The sequence below is a fragment of the Mycena indigotica genome, assembly GCF_014461135.1.
Source record: "Mycena indigotica strain 171206Taipei chromosome Unknown Mind.scaff0011, whole genome shotgun sequence".
Classification (NCBI taxonomy): Eukaryota; Fungi; Basidiomycota; class Agaricomycetes; order Agaricales; family Mycenaceae; genus Mycena; species Mycena indigotica.
This window is the reverse complement of record NW_023503010.1, coordinates 846,853-869,738: the sequence shown is the minus strand read 5'-3', so window position 1 is coordinate 869,738 and position 22,886 is coordinate 846,853. Positions and strand designations below refer to the sequence as shown.

General features: G+C 52.3%; 2 protein-coding genes across 2 annotated transcripts; both read left to right on the top strand.

The window, feature by feature from the left end:
- Window positions 1–6,112: 6,112 nt before the first annotated feature.
- Window positions 6,113–7,378, top strand: MIND_01160600 (uncharacterized protein; the record flags this gene model as incomplete). The annotated part of the gene is made up of 3 exons (XM_037368129.1): window positions 6,113–6,208; window positions 6,256–6,396; window positions 6,443–7,378. The coding sequence occupies 3 exons, from the start codon at window positions 6,113–6,115 to the stop codon at window positions 7,376–7,378; spliced, it is 1,173 nt and encodes a 390-aa protein (XP_037215055.1).
- Window positions 7,379–10,115: 2,737 nt separating this feature from the next.
- On the top strand, window positions 10,116–12,370 carry MIND_01160500 (uncharacterized protein; the record flags this gene model as incomplete). Its single annotated transcript, XM_037368128.1, has 4 exons — window positions 10,116–10,600; window positions 10,650–11,018; window positions 11,139–11,882; window positions 11,932–12,370. 4 exons carry the CDS (start codon window positions 10,116–10,118, stop codon window positions 12,368–12,370), a joined length of 2,037 nt encoding a protein of 678 aa, XP_037215054.1.
- Between the last annotated feature and the right edge of the window lie 10,516 nt (window positions 12,371–22,886).

Below are 22,886 nucleotides of genomic sequence, written 5' to 3'. Positions count from 1 at the left end.
TCTGGTGTCGGGATGTTGTAGGCGTGTGAGAATGGCATCACCAAATTGGCGCATAAAGCGAATTGTCTTGAGCTCCTTCCACATTGTGTAACCGTCTTCGCCACGGCAGTACGCGACATCGGGGAGAGCCACTGTACTTTCATCCGAGTAGTTGGCTCGGCCCTGGATGTCCATCGAATTGAAGAATTCCGGATCAAAGTAGTCGATGGGCAGAATGAGCTGCTGCTCCTCCCCATTCTCGCCCTTGGCGTAGGAAATAGCTGGAGGCAGAATGCGAGATAGGCGGCTAGGTGGTAGAAGAATGTCAGTCTTCCGAGTCGGTGGACTGTAAGCCCATTAGAATGAAATCAGAGAAAGAAAATTGAAATACACACGCTTTACCCACTGGATTCCGCTCCCACTCTTCCATGATCTCCGTGTCAAGATAGCGAAACAGTAGTCCAACACTGCAATGCCTCCCAGGCTTCTCATGTACCCTCACCCGCGGAGCATGCTTCTCCTTACTGCGTTCTGCAGGGGGAATGGTCTCGTCGTCTGAATGACAGGCAGGCTGTGCGACAATTCGCAGAACTGCCTTGCGGAACTTCTTCCGCACAGCACACTGCAAACGACGGGAGCAAACCTAGATGGAGTTAACAATGGGAAAGTTAAAGTAACAGTGAACACACCCCATCCCGTCGCTTCTTCGTTGCCTCCAGCTCGGCAGATAGCCGGAGACTGTCAGGGTTGTTCTCAGCAGTGCGGCTTGCTGGGCCCAATGTACATTCAAGAAACTTCCAGAAGACGTCACTGAGAAAGACACCATCTTGCGCGAGAGTCGAAGAGACCGACTGCTCGGTGAAAATGAGGCCGCGAGCAGCTGATTGGAATGTAGAGACTGCGAGGAAGCAGTGTAGCTCGTTGTAGGGAGAGCGCAGGGGGCCAAAGACATCGGGGAGAAAGGCTTGTAGGCCAGCCGTTGCAATGGCCGTGAACGCGTGAGCAAGGTGAGCATGGGGAATGCGCCCGAGTGCTGCAGCGTTGCTACCCTTTGCTTGGCGCTCACTCTGCTCATTAGCTTCTTGAATTAGTTCGAGTATCCGCGTCGCACGTCGAGATGCCTCCAGGATAGGCTGCTTACTCTGCTCAACAAGTCGATCGACATGCGCCTGCATGTCCTCGACTTGCATATGCCGCCGCTCGAACCATTGCACCTGCTCCGTTGCACGACCAAGTGCTGAAGCCTGACTAATAGCTCCTGATAGCACTCGAACCCATCGGCGAAAATCCAGACTGAAAAGATGATGAGCAAGATTCATTGTGCTCAACTCGCGGTACGCCGCACCGCAGTTGTTTCTTCAATCTCCTCTGCTGTCCTATCTTTGACCTTGCGACGACGACTCGCAGCAGGAGGACGAGTGACAGTTGGTGGGTCAGGAAGTGGGGTGGAAGCACCAGTCGTGGGCGGGGGGTCGGAAGCAGTGGCCGTGGGAGGATTGGAAGCTGACGTAGAGGACATGGAGCCGGTACTCGGACCGCGGCCGGCTGTTGGCTGCTTGGGACGCTTCCTGCGGTTTGGTTGCTCGTTTGCCTCGGAGTCTGGCTTCTTGCGCTTTCAGTAGAAGGTGCCAACATTCATGTTGGATGTCAGAGTCCGGACTCAGTACGGTGGAAGTGTAGGTGATGGTATTTAACTTGAAAAGCTGAAAGAGAGACAGCCTCCCTTTCACAATTTACATGAGGCGACTGAAAGTACAAAGGGAAACTTTGACTGCCTGCCCATTGGCTAGCCAAGCTCCCTTTCAATCCGCCATAAGACCTCCCTTACGCTGTGCCGTCGCCAATCCGCGGCATGCTTTGCACGCAGTGTTACTGGGTTTCCCAGCGAGTGGATGAATGCTACAGATATGGAGCCCCTTAAAAGGCTAAATTCATTCTCCCATAATGCTGCAGCAATGTGAAATGCTTGTTCTTGCACTTGTTGTATTGAGGAGTCTAGTAGCATTTGCCATATCATCTGGTTTTCAGGCATGTTAAGTGATTCAATGAGTAGTGGGGTGATGTTTGTGTCTTGTAGGTATATGAATGGGTCTTTGAGTCTGGAGTAAAGGTTCCAGAGAATTATCTGTTTTGTAGCAGCAGCAACATTAGATGAACTACAAATGATCAACAATCATCTACATGAAGAGTTAGAGGCTAACCCAAGATAGCTGAGATACTGATCCAGCAGCAGCTGGGTCAATGGTTTCCCATGATTTGTTGTAACAAGTTTCAATGCCTCACGGCCATACATGAAGCGAATGAGAGGTTTTGCGGTAAACTGTGGTTGTCCGGGCAAGTGAGGCCATGGCGGGAAGTTTCCACAGCAGCTCACTCGGACTGCTCGCTATTTATCTCACAGCACTCTGGCACTGATGATCAATGCGAGTGATATGCCCTGATCTAACATGGTCGGCGGTCGCCAGCGGTCGTCGTCGCCTGTCGTCGGCGACTGTCGATGGCTGGTGACGGCTGGTGACGGTATGTCACGGTTGGCGACCTTCCATAACCAACCTGTCTTATGTACCAACACAATCATGACCAGTCTGCTGCAGTCGCTGACCTTCAATGACCTTTGCTGACCCTTGCTGACCTTCGGTGACCTTGCAGCCCACAGAAACAACCTCTTCTTGAAATCTCAGTATACTTTGCAGTCAACAGCAGTCGCCGACTTCCTCTGATGCTTGCGGCAAAACCAGATAGGCCGATCTTTCAAGACGGTCACCAACTTGGCCTGACTGCCCCCGACTTTCAATCTCCTGAGGTGTTTGAAATTCCACAACAGTGTGATTTTCACACCCTCTTGGCTGACGACGACCACATCGCTGACCATGGCTGACTCCTCTTCCAAACCCGCCATTGAACGGTTTGCCGGCACACCTGATGACTTCAAAAAGGGAGAGCTACAAGCAAAAATCTTTCCTGCGTTGGGCCTCTCGACCAAGAATGAGGCCGGGAAAGATTTGAAAGTTAAGGAGCTTCGACAGGAGCTTCGAAAGCACCTTGCTGCAAATGAGGCCCAACTCAAGGTGGATCCGCGCTTTTCCGGATTATACAACACGGCCAGTACAGGCAAAACCGGAATGAAGAGTACTCATAAAGCCATATTGGATGCGACTGAGGCCCTCAAGAAGAACAGTGTGCTTACCGGGTATGTGTCATACATGGAATGTTCTAACTCAATGTTCATTGCGACAACCTCAGAGTTAATAAAACACTGCAAGACCAGAAGATTCCGCTTGATCCCCCAGGACAAACAATGCGGCTCAAGACAATGACAAGTGGATCAAGCAAGAAAAAAAAACTGTTTCTTCCCGATGATGATGAGAAGTCGGAGTCGTCATCTTTGACTGAGCCGGGAGGAGACAATACAGAGGGAGAGGGAGGGGAGGGAGAGAATAGATTGGAGCAGGACTCGGAGCCTGATCTCCAAGGCAAAGATGGTACCAGTAAGCCGGCAATTCTATCCACGATTTACCAAAAATCTAATCGATTTCAGTTCTCCTCAACCTACATAAGTACCGGGATGAAAAGTCAGAGCCATACCAAGTTCCCGTCCAAGTTTCTATCCAAACGTCTCAATCAATGGACGGAACATCTATCTTCAAGGCATCTCTGGCAGAAGTAATTCCACATGTCGCAAACGGTGCATCACCCTTGAAAGGTCGGTAATTCTTTCTCTTAATCAACGATATTGATATCATTCAAGCAGACCGAACCGCCCGATTGTATCGTCCGGCAATGGGAGCAGGTGTTGGTGGTACGATGGAGATCGGTGATGTCAACAATTTTCTGGGTCCTACCAAACCAAGCTACGCTCTGGCAGCAGCTGACACAGTCCCTCTACAAACAACTGAGGACAGAATGTATACAATGAAGTTATGGTACAAGCCTGTACGATTTCCCCCCCTTTATTGGTGCTGATGCTGACGTTAAATTTGCATAGACAATTGTCGAGCAGCAAGCAGTGGTCCAAACCATAGGAGTACTACCACCACCTCTACCCCAGCCGATTACTGCTTCACTGACTACCTCATTGAAGCTCCAAATTCAACCACTCCATACTCGTATCACTGAAAAGACGACTCAATCTACGCTTCTCATGCTATTGATCGGAAAAACAGCACCGACTTCGGATGGGCTCTAACTTGGTCAAGAATAAGACTGGAGAGCAGCTTATGAAGATGGGGAAAGAGGTCGCTGATTATATTGAGAACTATATGGTATTTTCTATCTCAGATGACCTTGCCGATACACAAGGCTTTGTCATTCCACACGGTTTGTTTCTCTCTCAAGTTTTTTTGGATATAACTAAGAAACATAATTAGACTGGGCGCCGACCGACGAAATTAGGGAGTTACTCGACAACCACTTTCCTGCCTGGCAAAGCTTCACAGGCAGCTCCTTCACATTGCAGGATGCGATCGAGGCTGGCGGCTGGGGAGCAACGGTGGGGAAAGGTGCAAGACTGGCTTACCTTCAAGCATCCAAGCTGAACGGCCCGATTGGTGACTGGGTTCGAGATGGGGCAATGAAGGCTTCGAAAGGTGGAGATAAGTGGGCTGTGTTTGCCAGTGGAGAGTTGGGAAGACAGGTGCAAATTCTCTGGCTCGAGCAGAATGCTTCGGATCCCAGAAATGCTGCCAAAGCCAAGAAAGCTATGCAAACAGAAATCGACCGTGCAATTGCTCTCCAGGAAGCTGGTTCCTCAGCGCCTATGCCATACAAACTGTCCTCTGCTGTCTCAAAGCATCACCGGTCCTCCTCTCATAACAAAAAGAGTCGAAAGGTGGTGGATTCAATGTCGAATGAAAGCAGTGGGAACTCGGAGGTAGAAGATGATGAGGAGGCACGTTTGATTGCCCGTCTGGCTGAGCTTCGGGCGTCAAAAACGGAGAATAAGAGCAAGAACAAGAAGGGCAAGCAGCGTGAGCGGCGTTACAAGCCTGTCAGTGGGAATTCCGAAAGGCTTGATGAGAGCGATGGATAAATAGACTCTATACTGATTCAACTCAAGTACCATTAGCTGTACTACCCTATATTCTCTAGATTCAACTCTATTAAATGTTTTCGGAAACTTGAAACCTGATTTGAATATTAGATAATCAACCTTCCTTGACCATGTCCGTGATGTCGACTGCATCTATAACAAAGCTTGTTACCATATTCGATCTGTTCTTCGATCCACATATGCAACTTCACCAAGTCCTCTTTCTTCTGACTGTGATCATTTCCCTCTACCCACTTTTGCGGCTCCATCAAAACCAGCGAGCAGAAGCATATCGAGGCTCGGCTGAAACGGGCTGGATTCATAGTATCCAAACGCTATTATCTCGTGCCTTTATTTCAAGTGCAGATGAGACTCAGCTCTTTTGGATGGAACAAGCGGACCATGAGCAGATGGCAAAACATTGGTCGTTTCGGGTTTCTAATGATCTCGACTACATCTATCGATACCTCGGATCTCTCCTAACCAGCCCTTTCACCAGATTTTCCAACCACCCCGGCCTTTACTTGTGACCTCTCGGCTCAACTGCAAATTTTGCCCTGTTGGACACCGAAATATGGTGCCTTCCTTACGACGACGAAGGGCCGCAAATCCCAATTCACGAGTTTGGTTACTCGACACAAGCTTCCAATGGGTTGAGGCAGATCTGCTGGTTGCAACTTGCTCAAAATGCAAATCAGAGTACTATCCTGACCGGGTTACACGACCAGGTCTAACTCGGGGACAGCGAATCGACTGGTTGGAGTGGGACGCACGGTTTATCCGTATTTCTGTTCATAGCATCTAGGTTGATAGAGCTGTTGCCAAAGCGCAAGAAAAGGCGCTTTACCGGTTTCATTCTGGATGGGCCAATTTTGCCGACTGGATCAATGACAGGTTAGAGGAGAATGCACCACACAAATTCAGCTATCGTCAGTCAAAGCGACTATTTCTCGAACATTTCGGAAGGCGACTGCTTGTTGCTCATGGCAAACACTTATATTTCTCTCTGCCGGGAAATGCGAGTGCAAAACATTAGCTCTGTCAATTAGACAACAAATTGGTCAAGATCAAGGTTTGATTCCAGGAGCATTGGAGCATGGTTGTATGGATTGTACTCATATCAAACGATATCGATCTGATTTGCCAGAGACGCTCGTTGACGGCCAGAGTACTGATGTCGCTGGGCTGATAAACTTGGAGGTAAGAACATTTGATAAAACTTTCTACCATCTATTGACCGAATTCAGCTAGACGCCAACAATGCCAACCCTGACACACTGCCTGCTAACCTGCCCGATGAAGTTTCAAATCAAAATGCGCCCCCAGCAGGAGAACCTCGCGGTTATGTACGGATGATGGTCATGGACGGAAAGACAATCACGCACAAGGTAAATGCAACTGAGAAGTGCTATAAACGCTTATGCACCTATTCAGAAATCTGCTTTATTTGCCTGTAATAATCCTCTGGTCAATTACAAGAATGGACGTTTCTGTCAAGACCATCTTCTGGAGGGACGCAAATGCGGTATCGTTTCCTGCGGGGAGCATGTGAGCTCTGTCGACTCTCTCACGTGCAATAAGCCGGAGCATATGGCTTGGTATCGACGGTTTGATGAACGATTTCATCGTTTATCTTATCCCGGAGTCAAATGTGTTATTCGAAGACAAAATATTGCGTCTGAAACTGGGGAAGACGGTGGTGGGCCAACACTCGAAATCAGCCTCCCTGAGCTGGACGGCATCCCCTGGAACAAAGTCGAACATACATTCCGGGCCAGAACAACTTACTGCTTGGAAACCGCTCAATGGGCCTGTGTATATCCAATTGGCTGGACAAAATGCTATCGGGCAGAGAGTCCTTCTGCTATTCTGGCTTTTATCGACTATTTATGGGATGGAAATAGTGCTGCCCGACCTGGTTTCATTGTTTACGACAAGGCTTGCGAGCTCCTTCGTCATATTGTGACCCAGAATGCTCGGAGTGACTGGATCGAGACAACCAAGTTTATCGTCGACGCTTGGCACTACATCGGGCACCGAGCGACAGATATTCTCTGTCGAGTAAGATGTAACCCGGCGCCAATGGATGGATCCCAGCCCGATCTTGTTCTGGTAGAAGAGGATGACCATGGTGGTCAGCATCAAACCCGAGCGTTCAATACCGAAACAGCTGAACAGCTTAATTCATGGCTGAATGGCTTTGAATCTCAATTGCGACAGATGACAGACGTGAACTATGACTTTTATGTCCATGTTTTGATGCTCCTCTACAGTGAGACGGTGAATGAACGGATTGAGAGGCGTGGACAAGAGCTGGGGGAAGGATTTTTTGAAGTTGTTGATGGAGTCACTGAGTTAGGTGTGTATTAGAGCTCTGTACTCCATGTGAATCGAGACCAACACTTATCTGACTTAAAAATGGAAAAGAGCTGTCGAAAAGAGCTGTCTACTTCTCACGCTTAGTGAAATTGGGCCGCAGAAGAACTCCTCCAGACTCTCGCTGTCTGTCGTGAACAGGCGCTTGTGGCTGGTAAGCAAGTGCCGCTTGAATTGGAGCGCTCGTGTGGGCAGCGATACACCCTGCGAGTCATTGCACAACCATTAGTTGGCAGTTACGAGTAACGGAGAAAGACGCACCGCTCGCCTCAATTGTACTCCCTTATGAGCACTGGCCAATGTCATTCATTGCACACAGAATGGAGTGGCCACTCCTTAACGTGTTGCAACAGATCAACAATCAGCTTGACTCGAAACCAATCTGGGGACACCAGAACGGAAGAGAGTGAGAAAGCCCAAGTTGCTCTGCATGGCCTTATATACTCAACCATTGTGCCTGTGGAAGGACCAGTGTAAATGCTTGGTTGTTCGTGCTTTGATGCACACTAAAGGCTTTGACGCGCACTCGTCAAAGCGCACTCATCAAAGCACGGGTTCGCGTTTTGCTTGGGCCATGTGATCGTGAGGAGGCAATGCGCATGTTGGCTTTGACCAGACCTGAACAAATAATGCGCCGTGTGGGACCAAGCTCCAACTGCCTATAAAAACCCAGCAACTTGGGTGTCTTTCACTGCACCCTTCCCACTGCACTCTCTCCAACGCTTCAGTTACATTGACTACCCATTCCCATGACGCGCAAGCCATCCCCAACACGACTTTGGAAAGCAAAAGCCTCCACGGCTACTCACCCCGCAAAGAAGCATCCTGGGGCAGTCATGCCACCATACGAGCTTTCAAAGAAGAACGAGGGCCGCTACAAACTGGCAGCGGCTGCACAACTTGCCTTAAATCTACGACCACTTCAAGCCAAGAAGAATCAACTCTTCCAGCGTGTGGACCCGTATGCCTACGCTAGCTCTATTCAAGCTGGGCAGAAGATGGACGAAGTTGCAGCCGGATATACGCAACTTGCGCCGAGACGATCTCGCCATAATGGAAGGTCGAGAAATTATGTGGCAACGACGCAGCGCCAAAGCATAAGGACTTGTCGGATCGCCCTGAGATGTGGGCCATCTTGAAGGCACTTTATGGCGACAAGAACGCGAAAGGCGGCGTGTTGAACATACCCGGGCTTGGGCTGCGAGTGCGTTATGGGCATAGGGACATTGTCATGATTCGGGGTCGTTTGCTTGAGCATTGGGTCGAGGATTGGTCTGGTGGTCAACGAGTGGCCATTGCTAATTTCACCCACGACACTTACTGGAAGTTTCTTGGTATGCTGCCACCAAATCCTTTAGAAACAGTACAAGAGATGGAAGATGAGGATGTATAATTATATAGTACATACACAAAATTAAGAATCTACTGCTCCGTTCTCCACTGTGTCTGTGCCAAATGTGGCCGTGAAGTTGCCGACCGTGGCTACAAGGTCGGCGACCTTGAGGCCAAGGGTCACCGACTGAGGTTGCAAGGTCGCCGGCTGAGGTGGCAAGGTCACCGACTAAGGTCGCGGAATCGGCGACCTTGAGGCCGGGGGTCACCGATTGGAGAGAGGGAGATGGCTTGGGGAGTTGCCGACTAGGATGCTAAAGTCGCTGACTGTGCAAAGGGGGTCGGCGACTGGAGTGCAAGAGTCGCCGATTGCGGACCGAGAATCGCCAACTGAAGGCTTCAAGCAAAGCCGCTGACTGCAGGGTGGCGGTCGCAGACTATCGCCTGGGGGTCACCGATAGGGCTGTAGGCCGTTGCCGTATATTACGGCGTACGGCACGCCGTAATACGGCGCCGTAACCGTACCGTATGGCAGCCTGGTGCCCAAGTGTACGGGACGGCGACGGGACGGCCGTGACGCCGTAATGACCGTCCCGTATACGGTGACGGTCGCCGTATACGGCGAAGGCTCGGCTAGCGCGCGATTTGATCCGGAGATCGTCGATCCGCCGGGTATCGGACCTCCGGATGCCCGTTGCTACGCTGTCGGTGGTCAGCCAACACGGCCTGGCTAGCCTCCGAGGCAGCCTAGCACTCCAGGCGGGCGCTTGGCACTGCCACCCGTCCCGGCCCGGTCGCTCGGAGGCACCTTTAGCCTAGGTCACACCCAGTGACCTAGCTGGCCGTCACCGTCACCGTAATACGGCGTGACGGCGCCGTCCCGTACCGTAAGCGCCTCGAGCTCGAGGGCTTACGGTACGGCGTAGGGCCGTCCCGGCACCGTCAGAGGCCGTACCGTACACGGCCGTAGCCGTATACGGTACGGTCTACAGCCCTAGTCACCGACTGTCCCTTGGGGTCACTGACAGTTTTGGTGGACAGTTGGCGACTGCGGCCATGGAGGTACGCGGTCAGCGAAGCTCGGCGGATAAGAGCACAAGGGTCGCCGACTCTGACCCTTGCAGTCGCTGACTGTCGCCGACTGGTGTGACCGCGTTATTTCGCGGCGTATTACTGATCAATGCCGCAGGAAGTCCTCGAAAAATGTTGGCAGATATTAGTGAATGTGGAGCAGCTTCTAAGTTCTGACATCCTTTTTGATATGTCTTACAGCACTTGCACTGCCCATCGATCTCACACTTTCGGTCAAGCTGTCGGGACTTGTCCGCCGAGCCACGTGTTGCACCGCCACGTTCCCCACGCTGATCTCCCTTGTCTCCGTACCACGACATACGACATCATGGACCCTTCCCCATCTGCGCAACCCGCCTCCGAGAGCGACGACGACAACCAGGCCTTGACCGCCGCCGCCCTGCTGGCCGCAGGGACGCAGTCGCGGATGCGGCGAAGACCGGCGCAGCGCGAGTCGGTGGTGGGGAGTCTGCAGAGCGATAATGCGAGGGGGGTGACGTGTGGGGGCGTGATTGGACCGGGAGAGAGGCTGGAAGAGCACGGAGGCGTGCTGCCAAACCCGCTGCCGCTGCCACTGTCGGCTTCAGCGTCACCCTCACCAGTGGCGCGGACAAATGGGTGTGGTGCACGTGTCCACGCGTCCGCCCACCCTGCGCGGGCAGGCGGACGATGGGTAGCTCCGCCAGAGGGTGCAAGTGGGGTAGTCGTCCCACTGGAGAGCACGTATTTCACCCCAGATGCGGCGCGGATGCTGGAATTGGCAAGAGCCGCGGGGTGTGGATGCGCAGCCCATGGTGTCGGGTGTGCGGTTTGGTGTGTGAACTGTCTTATCCTCGGTTACTGTTGGCTGATAACGGTGTAGCGGCAATGCGCTGGGGGCGCTGTTCACACCGTGCAGGACTCATACGGCGCGCAGCACCGGAGCGTTGCGCCGACAACAGCATTATGTCTTCCTTCCGGGCCATGTTAGTCCCGCCATTCAGGAGGCGTCAACTGGGAGTAGACACGCCACAACGACACCCACTCACACAGACGTCACGCCCCGCCCGCCCGCAGTCACGCTCCCGCCGCTCACGACGTTATCTATTCGCCATGCAGGTCCATCGATAGAATCAGGCGTGAGGCTAGGCGGGTCCTTCACAATAGCGCCCGCGACGCTGGAGAGGTTTGCCGCGGCCGATGCGGAGGTCCGCCAAAGGCTAGAGGCAGAAACGGCCCGGGGAGATGTCGAGTGCGTGATTGTTCTATCGTTGTTCGCCTCTACCATCCCTCGTTTACTTTTGTTCTCCGCCTTTCCGCCTGGCCCCTCTTCTTCATCCACGCGGTTTAAGCCTTACTCATCACATTACAGTGCCACCCCGCCCGTAACGGCGCCGACCGTGACGGAACCAGACACGTTCATGGCGATGGAGAGTCCGTTCCGGGAGCTGTACCAGCTGCTGCGCCCCGTGGGCGAGCGGGCAGACGGCGGCAGCAACGCGGAGAACCAGGCGGTTGGCCCCTTCGGGAACGCGGGCGCCGGCTGGCCCGAGCCGCCCCCGCCCCCGCCGCCAGGGATTCTGCCGCCGCTGGAGATCGTCGCGCCGCGGCCGCCGGTCATGGGCGCCGGCCCGGGCCCGGGGGATCCGGCGGCTGCGATAACGGATTCACAACCGCTCCCCCTGCCGGGGATACAACCGTCGACAGGCGCGACCCCGGCAGCGCCGAACGACGGCGTGGAGGAGATGATCGAGGTGTTGCGCATGGTGGCCGAGATGGGGACGCCGGTCCCGCCGCCTGCGCCTGCGCCTGCTCCGGCGGCGGACCGTGACCGTCGGGCCGCGCTGCGCCGACTGGCGGACGAGCAGGGCCGGATGGACCGCGGGACGCCCGGGCCGGTGACAGGGGCGATGGACCGGGAGTGGGACGCCTTGCGTGTGCGGGCAGCCAGAGAGCGCGTTGCGACGGCACGGCAGAACGCGGGGCAGGAGGATATTGCAGCGGATGGCGAGATTGCGCCGTGGTACACCCCAACGATGCCTCCTGAACGATCTGAGGCACCAACGTGGCCGCCCCCGCGTCAATTCCCTGGCGGCGGCGCAAGTGTGAACAGCACGTGAGTGTGTCTTTCCTTCTCGATGCCGTTATGTGTTAAACGCGGGCAGAGCGCCGGGGCCCCGGCTACTGGCAGCAGCGCACGCGCGGAGGTCCAGGCTGACGGCGGTACGGGCGGAGGGACTGCCGGACGCTGCGACCTCCCGCGCGGGGGTTGTTCAGCGCAGGCGGGCCGATGCGGGTGGCAGAGGCGTCCCGGTCGCCACTGGGGCAACTACAACGGTCACCCTTCAGCCAATTGCGTCCGGCCCGCCCGCGCCGGCCGCACCAGGCGATGCTTTGGACGCCGCCCCTCCATTCAACGAGCGCGAATTCATGGCCGCGATCCGCGCGCGGTATGCCGCGATGAATAGTGCTCGAGCTGCCGGTCTGCCGCACACAACTACGGCGGGACCGCCTGTAACCACGCCTCCCGCGGCGCAGGCGGGGACGGCTGCGGGTAGTGAAGGCCAGAGTGCAAGGCATGCGTCGCCCCCGTTCGAGCGCTAGCTGCATATGGATGAAGGGGGGTTTGTGTACGAGGAGAATTGTTTGCACGCGGGTTCATCAACAACTCTGACATTGCATCACTTGGCCGGCCTAATGGTCGACAAGACTGGCTCTACCACTATGTAAACTTGTGATTCCCACATTAGGCAACTCTGGTCTGATCCCATCAATAGCTTTGTTGATCGCGACATGCTGATGCACGATCTTGGTGGTGTGGGCCATTTCTATCAGGTCTTGGTCACCTGTGTAGCCCAATACCCACTGTGTACTATCTAGTCCACCCCAGCGGGGTGTCGCAGATAAGCCATGCTGCTCCCAGCATTGCCATAGAACTGAATAAACCTTGGAAAGGGAACTGAATAAATCTGAGCAGTTCTTAGGTTTTCACCATTTTTCGCACCAAGTCCACATGACTGGCTATTATCACCTCACTCATAGTATGAATAATGTTCAATAGTGATTATATACCCAAGTATAGGAGTCAGTTCTATATAATTATGGACTACTCAAAGAGGAAATTGCATACCAGGTCCTAATAGTAAGTGAAATTCAGACACCTGTGCAGCCCAGATCAGCTCCATATATACTGTTAGGTTACAAGGATGACACAGTTCCCAAAAAGGAAATTTTCGCAGTCTAACAGTGGAATTATAAGAGAGTGTCACACTTTGTCACAAAATCAAAGTTGTGTATTGTAACTATATAAACACCTTTCATTAAGTAACCTATAGTGGTGGCTCAATAAATGTGTTAGCACTGACCCATCATGAGCTTGTATTTAGCTGATGGGCTCCGATCTCAATAGCTGCTCGACCTAAATACATGAATCAAGTGCTAGCAGGAAGGCTATCAAAGGCAAGGATTGATTATGAAGTATTTTGATCATCATTATATGATATGATTACTATATTGATCATTCAGTAATTAAAAAGAGAATATCTAGTACTTTGACAATGTAAGGTGACAGACTTGTAAGTTTAGCTACTCTAACAAAACTCCCTGGCGTATACCCTCCTCACTCCCAGTGACTATGGCACTGATAATACAATACATTCACTCATCAGTAGAATTTGATCTCCATCACCTCTGAAAGATGGGCACAGATCTCCAGAATACATGCCAGAACCATGATGAATTATAGTATGGGGTCCTACTAGACATCCAAATATCCTCATACATGCATCTCAATGTCCAGTACTCAGTCTTAGACCCCACCATTAATGTAAACCAGTTCTGCACTCAACTCATCTTGGAATATTCACCCCAATTCATCCTCCAAAAATATATAGAGATCAATCAGGGTATGTAGGTAGATGTATACACCTCATTTGCCAAGTTTCACATATTTGATCTATAATCAACTGGCAGATCATAGCTGTATTGCCAATATGATATGCAGTACTATTCATCATTATAATAGGGAATAACAAGATTTCGTATGTATATAATGTGGTGTGGGAAATTTAATCTCATAGGGGGACCCCTCCGTATGCTTCCTACTCTTGTTGTGTTGGGGATCCCTCACTTCTAAGTAAGTTATTGGGAGATTGGTGTGATAGGATATTGTTAAGTGCCGTGTCGACCAAAGGGACGGAGACGGAGACGGAGACGGAGTCGAAGTCGGAGACGGAATCGAAGTCGTAGAGCACTTGGGGCGGAACACCACAGAAGGATGATTGGGTGACCGGGGCTTCCAGTTGACCAAGACAAGACAAGAGGAGAAGAGCGGAGTCGAGACGACGCTGGGAGATAGAGACCAGCAACGTTAATTTACAAACTGAAGTACGTGATAATACATCAAAGTATTTATAGTATGAGAAGTAACGGAAACGGAATAAGGTATAACAAAGTAAGTAACAAGATTAGAACAAAGTCAAGTAAAGTAGAAGAGGAGTTGCATACGAGGAACAAGGCATAGATGATTGCATAGATCATAAGTCGGGGTAATTGGAAACGCTCAGTAAATCTTCATTACGTAAAAACCAAATACCGGAGACGGATATCGGAGACGGATGCCGGAGTCGGCACGGATATAACATCCCCCTCTTGTGTTTCTTGCCCACAAGAAACAGGAGCAATGGTCGTAGAGGTAGGAGTCGGAATCAGAATGAGTCGGAGTCAGAGTTGGACTTGTGAAAATTTTGAGTCGAAAGCCGGAAAGGCCGAGATCACCGAGGAAGCCGGTGAGAACGTGATAATAGCAAGGAGGACGAAAAAGGAAAGGGGTGACAAGAAGCACGTCACCGATTGACATCAATCTCTCTAGCTTCTCCTCCTCCCACCATGCCACCTAAACGCCAAAACGCCAGAAACGCGAAGAAGACCAAGAACCTGTACACCAACGCGGTGGAGCAGGTCGAGGAGTTTTCGGAGACGGAGAGGGTCGGTGGCTGGGTTGGGGGGACAGACAGAGACCCCTTGGCTGACGTGTTACCGTCGGGTAGCAACCGACGCGTAGACATGCGGAGGGAGTTGGAGGAGTTGGAGCGTAGAGCGGAGAGGCTTCGTGCTGAGCTCGCGGAGATGGCTCCAAAGGCGCCGTCACCGGGTGGTCGGTCGGAGTCGTACGATCCCGATGACCCGGTTGACAACGAGCCGATCAACGAGGAGGAGTCGGAGCACGGTTCCGTCATAGCCCCATTGGCAGCGGTTCCGGATGATGAAGCAGAGCTCATCGAACGAGCAGCCGAGTACCATAGGAGCCGCGCCGAGCAGCAGCGAGCCCGGGTGCTCAAGGAACAAGAGGAGGAGGCCGAGGCCAGGCAGAAGGCGGCGAAGAAGGCCGCTGATAAGGAAGAACGGCGCCGGGCCCAGGCCGAGTTGGGCCAGAGAGCGGGCCAGAGCTCGCAGGGAAAGCGGACTCGCCCCGCTGACCCTTGCCGAGACGGGCGGAGGCGAATGCCCGGATTGGCCGGCGAATCATACGGCGCGTTGAGTCATCCGCGGAGCCCGAGCCGGCGGTTGTAGCCGAAGAACCCAACAATGCGGGAACACCCGAAGACGCCAAGAACGCCGATAAGGCCCAGAACGAAGGGTCCGATGCGGGGAGCGATGAAGAAGGCAAAAGTAAGTGCCAGACTTGAATTGGATTACAAACCTAACCCGATTTGGTAGAAAAATGCGCCAAGTGTATCAAGTCGGGAAACCCTGCGTGTGGAGAGCGAACCCAAGCCCAACACGACTTGGCACGGGCGGCTTTCCTGCGACAATTGCCGCAAGCTCAAGATCCGTTGCGAGGACGGAAACCCGCCACTGCGATTCCGCAAGAACGAGAAGGAGGCGGGGATGGTCAAGGAGAAGGGGAAAAAGAAGAAGTTTGCGGGGCCACGAATCGTGGTGCCCAGGGTAGTTGCGAAGAAGGCTCCTGCGGAGACGTCAGCGGAGACGCCAGCGGAAATGTCAGGTTTGATGCTCAGCAACGCGGGGGTTGCCGCCACAATCGGCAATCTGCTGATGCGTCAGCGAACTGATCACCGGCAACTCAACCGCGTGATCATGGGTTTACAAAACCTTGGTCGCGAGCTGCGATTCAACGTTGGCGCAATCAATTCGGCGACCACACCCGAACAGCTGGACGAGCGCATCCAGGGGATCGACAAGACCCTAAAACACTGGGATGTGTTCATTCAGCGAGAAGGGCAGTTGTGCCGGGACGCAGATGAGTCGGAATCGGAGGATGCCGTGGGTGAGCCGTACGAGGAGGAAACAGAGGAGCAAGAAGAGGTCGAAGAAGAAGACGCGATGGATGTGGACGAGGAGCCCCCGGCGAGGGTTGACAAAGGGAAGGGAAGAGCCGAGTAGCGGAGACGGAGACGCCTCGGAGACGGAAACGAAAAACGACGAAGATTAGAGTCGTTATGTAAAATAGAATAGTAATTTTCCTTATCTCGATAATCCGGAACGGAGTGAGAGTGATTTGGGTGACGTTAATCCAACTTAGGCTTGTTGGGGTATTGACGATGGAAGGATTCGATATATTCTTCAGCTTCCAAGTCAGGTGCACCAACCCAAGTGAATTGTTCGTCAGTGTTCTCGTAACCAAGCCATTCGACCAGGTAGCGGAGTCGAGCCGGACCCTTGAAACGACGATCAATCTTGGAGTCCACAATCTGTTTGATTTCGAAGTGTTCTTCTCCATCGACTTCAATTGCCGCAGGTGGTGGCTCTTCGCGACCAGGGAACTTGTTGGGTGTGTGGATTTCGATTTGGGAAACGTGAAAGACGGGATGGACTTGAGAAAGGGATTTCGGGAGACGGACTTGATAGGACGCAGCACTGGGCTTTCCGATGATCTCGAAGGGACCAAAATGCGTTTCCGAGAACTTCGAGTCGGACGCTTGGTCTTGATGTACTTGGTCGAGATAAAGACTTCATCACCAATAGACGGAGACGGATCCGGAATGCGTTTCCGGTCCGCAGTCTCTTTGTATTGCTCCTGAGCGTACTTGATCTGTTCCTTGAGGAACTCGTGCAGCTCTTGGAGATCGACGACGTAGTCCTTAGCATAAACATTAGCCACATCACGCTCTGGATGAATCGTAATAGAGGGATCGTAGCCTTTGTTCGTGAAGAAGGGTGATATGCCAGTAGAAGCGTTAGGAGCATTATTGAGTGCGAACTCTGCGATCGGCAGTAACTCGTGCCAATCATCCTGTTGGTAAGAACAATAGATGCGAATATATTGCTCAACAGTTTGGTTCATGCGCTCCGTTTGCCCATCAGCTGAAGGATGATAACCCGAAGTGTAATGGAGTTCCATGTTGAGTAGTTCTCCAAGGGAACGGAAGAAAGAGGACACGAATTCCTTTCCGGGTCAGAAGTGACGTGGGATGGGACTCCGTGTTTCGAGAAGACGTGAATGAGGAAAAGTCGAGCGAGCTCCGGAGACGAAATGTGAGTGTCGCACGGAATCAAAATGACCTGTTTGGAGGCACGATCAACGATGACTAGAATGGTATCGAATTCACCGGATGTGGGGAGCTGCTCAGTGAAGTCCATAGAGATAGAATCCCAAGGACGGAGAGGAACGGGGAGAGGCTTCAGCAGACCATAAGGTCGATGCCTTGGCTTCTTGTTGCGCTTGCACGTGATACAAGATGCACAGTAGTCCTTGACGAAGGTTCTGAGTTCTGGCCAGGTGTATTCGCGTCGGACAAGAGCGAGAGTACGATTTTGGCCAAAGTGACCGGAGAGGATATGGTCATGATGGTGTCGGAGTACAGTAAGTCGCAACTCCGGAGACGTACCGGAGACGAGTGGTACCCAGATTCGATCGTCATAGCGTAAGAGACCAGTGTCATCGAGTTTCCAGCGCGATGAGTTGCCAGATTTCGCGGGGCGGAGAGGCCGGAGACGGCAGCGGGATCGTCATTGATATGAGCCGGATGTCGTCGTGAAGCTTCTTGACATCCAGAATGACGGAGGCGCGAAGCACAGGTTCTTCAAGGAAGGTAGCGCGGAGAGAGGCGTTGAGTTGTTCAGACGTGAAAATAGGGCGAAAATTTTGCGGATTCAATTTTCCATAGGACTTATCCCCCTCTCTTTGGGTAGACGTCCCATCGTCTAGTTAACGCATCAGGCTTACCCCCAAGTTTACCTGGGCGGAATCGGATTGTCATGTTGAAACGACAAAGATACTCGGACCAGCGGACCTGGCGCCGAAGTTAGAACCTTGGTAGTAGAGAAATACTCAAGGTTCTTGTGATCAGTGACCACATCGACCGGAATCGGGCGCCTTCAAGATATTGACGCCAGTGAGTAAACGCATCGAAGATAGCGAGTAATTCCTTATCGTGTGTGTCATAGTTGAGCTCTGATGGCCCCAGAGAGCGACTCCGGAAAGCCACAGGATGGATTTCACCATCATCGCCGGAGACGGAAAGGATAGCGGCGATAGCATAGTCGGAGGCGTCCGTTTCTAGGGTGATTTGGCGGTCTGGGACCCAGTGATGAAGGATCGGAGCCTCGACAAAAGCTTTCTTGAGGTAGTCGAAAGCCTCTTGACACTCAGTGGACCAGTTCCAGCGGACGTTGGCACGAGTGAGACGAGTGAGCGGAATCGTGATGTCGGAGTAGTTGAAAATGAAACGTCGATAGAAGTTACAGAAACCGAGGAAGGATTGAATATCCTTAACCTTTCTAGGCGTAGGCCAGTCCGTGATCGCGGAGACCTTCTCCGGAGACATGCGAAAGCCGTCAGGGGAGAGGATGTAGCCCAGATACTCGGTAGTCGTGACGCCAAATTCGCACTTTGGCAACTTACAGTAGAGTCCGGCCGCGGAGACGCCGTAGGACTTCCCGAAGATGCTCGACATGCTTCGACTTGTCGTCTGAATAGACTAGGATGTCGTCAAGATAGACGATAACTGTAACATCCAGTAAGTCGGCGAAAAGACTATTGAGAAATCTTTGAAACGCAGCAGGAGCATTGGTAAGACCTTCAGGTACAACCCTGAACTCGTAAGAGCCGTAGCGAGGGCGGAATGCCGTTTTGGTTCGTCTCCGGGTGCGATGCGGAGAAGATGATAGGCGTGGCGCAGATCGAGTGTCGTATAGATACGTGCCTTTCCCGGTGCGTCAAGCAAGTCCGAGATCAGCGGAAGCGGGTAGCGGTCCTTCTTCGTGATGCGATTGAGTCCGCGATAGTCAACACAAAGGCGAAGGCTGCCATCTTTCTTCTTAGCGAAGAGAATAGGCGCGCCATGACTAGAGCGCGAAGGATAAATGAACCCGGAGCGGAGATTCTCGTCGATGAACTTGCGGAGAGCTTCCAGCTCGTTCTGAGACAGAGAATAGACGTGTCCGATGGGTGGTTCTTCACCATCAACGGTCTCGATCTTGAGATCAAATTCGCGATGGGGCGGAAGGTTGAAGGCTTCCGTTTCCGAGAAAACATCGGCATAGTCTCACCTGCTAATCCCATATATCTACTCTAATTAGAATGAAGAGCCCAGTGGGCCCTTCATTCTAAGTAGAAGAGATGTTATGGGATTAGCTATGCTGCAGTAAGGTCCACAATACTTCTACTATAACTTCAATAACTTTGCAGCTTAACAGTATACTGTCTATGCTGCAAGTATGATACCTATGCTGCAATTACAGAGCTTGATTTATCAAGTCAGAGCACTTATGCTGCAACTATAGTACTTGTGCTTCAACAATATTTGTTTGTACTATTCACATAATCATTAGATTGACTTGCCAAAAAAGGAAATTTTTTGAAGCTAGCACAAAAAAAATTCGGATTGATTGTCTACTAATTTGTCCATTAAAAGCAGTAAGATACCAGTGTAGCTGAGGCAAAAAATGTAGGCAGGGGCATAATGTGAAAAGACGACAAGACAGAGAAGACCAGTATCAAGATAGGTGGACAAGGTGGACAAGGATTTGGAAACAAAGCTTACTCACGAAGGCCTGGGGGACCTTTCCCCTTCTTCCCCTTGACAACAGCACGACTTCCTGCTGCATTGGCAAAGGCAGGCCGTGGCCGAGGCCGAGGACGAGGTGGTTCCTTACCGCAGCTCATTCGGGCGTTGAAGACGACGCAGCGCCCTCCCACCATCGCCACTGTTCCGAGAATCTTCATCAGCATCATCATTCTCCTTGTCATCCTCCCCGCGTTTGCGTTTATGTCCCCGAGCCTTCTCCGTGTCTAGTCTTTCCTCCCGGTCCTCCTGTCGCTTCTTCTTTCGCGGGAGGCTCCTTTGCATCATCCTTGTCGCGCGCAGAAGATGCCCGGGCCGATGCTGCTGCCGGCTTGACACGCTTCCGGCTTGTAGCCTTGGCCTTTTTGCGTGCTGCCGCTGCCCGCGCCAAGGCTGTAAGCATCTGGCGCTTCTTCTCCACCCCACCTGACCCCAGGCCCGCGTCATCACCACTCTCCCTCTCCCCGGCATCTTTGTCTGAGTCGGAGTCGGAATCTTGGTCAAGTTCGGCTGCTTTCCGTTTCTGAGGACCACGGGCTACGCCGCTGTCGCTGCGTCTCTTTCGCTGCCGGGCTGGTGCAACCTCGCCCTTTTTTTGTCGTTGTCGCCATTGCACCAACTCTTCCGCAACCTGGTCATCGGTGAGCTGTCGCCATTTGCAAGTCTTGTCTTTGAGAGCCTTATAGATTAGGCGCGTGTCCGTGTTGTTCTGCAATGACATCTGCTTGAACGGGACACCATCAGGCCAGGTCAAAGTGACGTTATACGCGGCGATGATCTTCTCAGTGAAATTGTCGAAGTACATCCGGACTTTCTTGCCAACAATGTCGTCTATAGTCAATGAATCAATCTCGACAGCAGCGGCTAGTCCAAACAAGACACCTACTTAAAGTGCTTTGGATGATCGCTGAAGCTTCGACTCTCATCTTCTGGACAGTCGGCGCGGTTATTTTGCCTGAAGCGGTGTTAGACGAGAAGAATAAGCAAGTGTAGAAACAGACCTTCATGTCGAGCGACTGCCCATAACTCCAGCAATGCAGTCAGCTCCGCGTCGTCTTTCCCGAGAACATCAGCGAAGAAACGCAGTCCACCCCCGGCGTCGATTGCGACAGGGGCAATTGTATCGTTCAGGTGGCCACGCGAAAATATGGCAGCGCCAACCATTCCGGTACGCTGGTTAAGTCTGATCATCTATTGGACCATGCTCAGTCAGTATAGATCGTTGATTTCGCAGAAAACGACGCACATCGTTGGATATCTCCTTGAGTTCGTGGACAGCGTCCATGGCCGCCGACTTATTGTCTGCACGGACACCCGTTCGCTCGTTCTGCCGTTGCGCCTTGATGTCGTTGATAGCATTGTCGATGTCTTCCTGTGAAATGCTATCCAGAAGCTCTGGGTCCTGCGCTATCATGGCGTGGACATCCTTCAGTTTTAGCTTCTCCCCAATGGGACGATCTATTTGCAATTAGTTTAGGCCTTACTTGAGTAAAGAGAAATCAACGTACCAGCATTAAGTTGGGCCATCAAGTGCTTCATCTTCGCATTATGAATGCTCACGACCCGGCCGTTTTTTGATAGCGTGGCGAGAAGCGTTCGTGATTCGCTCGATGATCTTTGCCTCAGACATTCCATACTCTTGAGCAAGCCGAGGAACCGCCTCGCGTACGGGCTTGAGAAGGTTGTTGATAGCACTGGCGAGATTTTGGCCTCGTTTCGCCTTGGCAGTCTGACGAGCTCGCTGATTGGCACGATAGTTTTCGCCTTTCTTCTTGGGTTTTTGGCGGCGGCTGATGAGAATAGGCATGTCGGGGTTGCGACTAGCGTGTGTGCTAGTGACTTTGTTGAGCAGCGACTCGTCGACCCAGTCTCTATCTCCATCGTCGGGGGAGTATGACATCTTCGTCCCCAGTGTCGTCGACAGGATTCGCAGAAGACATGCTATTTGCAGTTAGGTAGGAATGGGACAGAGATAATGCAGCGCACGCACAATATAATGGGTGTTGTCGTGGATGTAGTACGGGTAAGAGCACAAGAGTGGTCGTACGATCCTTCCCAACGTAATATTTCGGATGTGTGCGTCTGTGAAACAAAATGGAAGTACTCAATGGTCACCGTCACTTGTAAAAGGGTCGCAAAGGCTGTGTTTTGAATGTGCTAATCATAGAGTTTGAAATGTAACGAAAGCGGGTCTACGAAGTGAGGGTACTGTGATGACGGTGAAGTCGCTCTTTGAGGCTGTCGCGGGTGTGGAGCTCAATTTTCCCACCACTGAGCTCGTCGACAGCCTTGACACTGCACAACGTCAGTCAGCTGGCGCGATTGAAGGTAATAGTTCAGCCTTACCAGTCGTAGTAAATATGTCCAGTGGTAGAATTGAATGCAAGCATAGTTTCGCGTTTGCCCTTTGGCTTCGCCTTCCCCGTCGTCTTTGCCTTCCCCGTCGTCTTTGCCTTCCCCGTCGTTTTCCCCTTTCCTTTCGCTAGCTGCTTTCGCTGGCTGTCGGAACTCGATGATAATGTTGTAGATCCAGAGGAAGTTGCAGGCGCTTCTTCGGCGTTGGTTGTAGGCGCTTCTTCGGAGCCAGTGTCGGTTGGTAGCTCGGGAATTGGTGAAACTTGGCCAGGCGCGTAGCTTCGATGCTGATTCTTGGTGCGGCCAGTGGTCGAGATAGACTCGTCTGGAGCACCAAATGACATTGGCGCTCGTGGGCGATGAGTGAGTGAGGGTTGGAGTTGGGTGGTAGAAACAGAGGGTGAAGCCAAGTTACAAGTATATTTGTCGAGTTGGGAAGCCGGCAAAAGGAAGCGAGCAAGAGGCGGGACATCACTGCCCACGAAGGCTTTCCTGGCCACACTCTTTGTCGAGGAAGAAGAGCTTGTTGTTGTAGCGACAGTGTAAGTTGCAGAGCCGGGGAGTATCGCACCCGTGGGCACAATGGGAAGAGTATTGTGGCGCCCTGTCGCGAGATTGTCGTGGTCCAGTGCACAAGTCAGATTCCATGATCTTGTGAGACACTTCCACGTTGCATGCCCGGTGATATTGTCCCGAGACGCCCCAGGAGCCGCCAACGCGGCGCTTCTGTAAGAGTC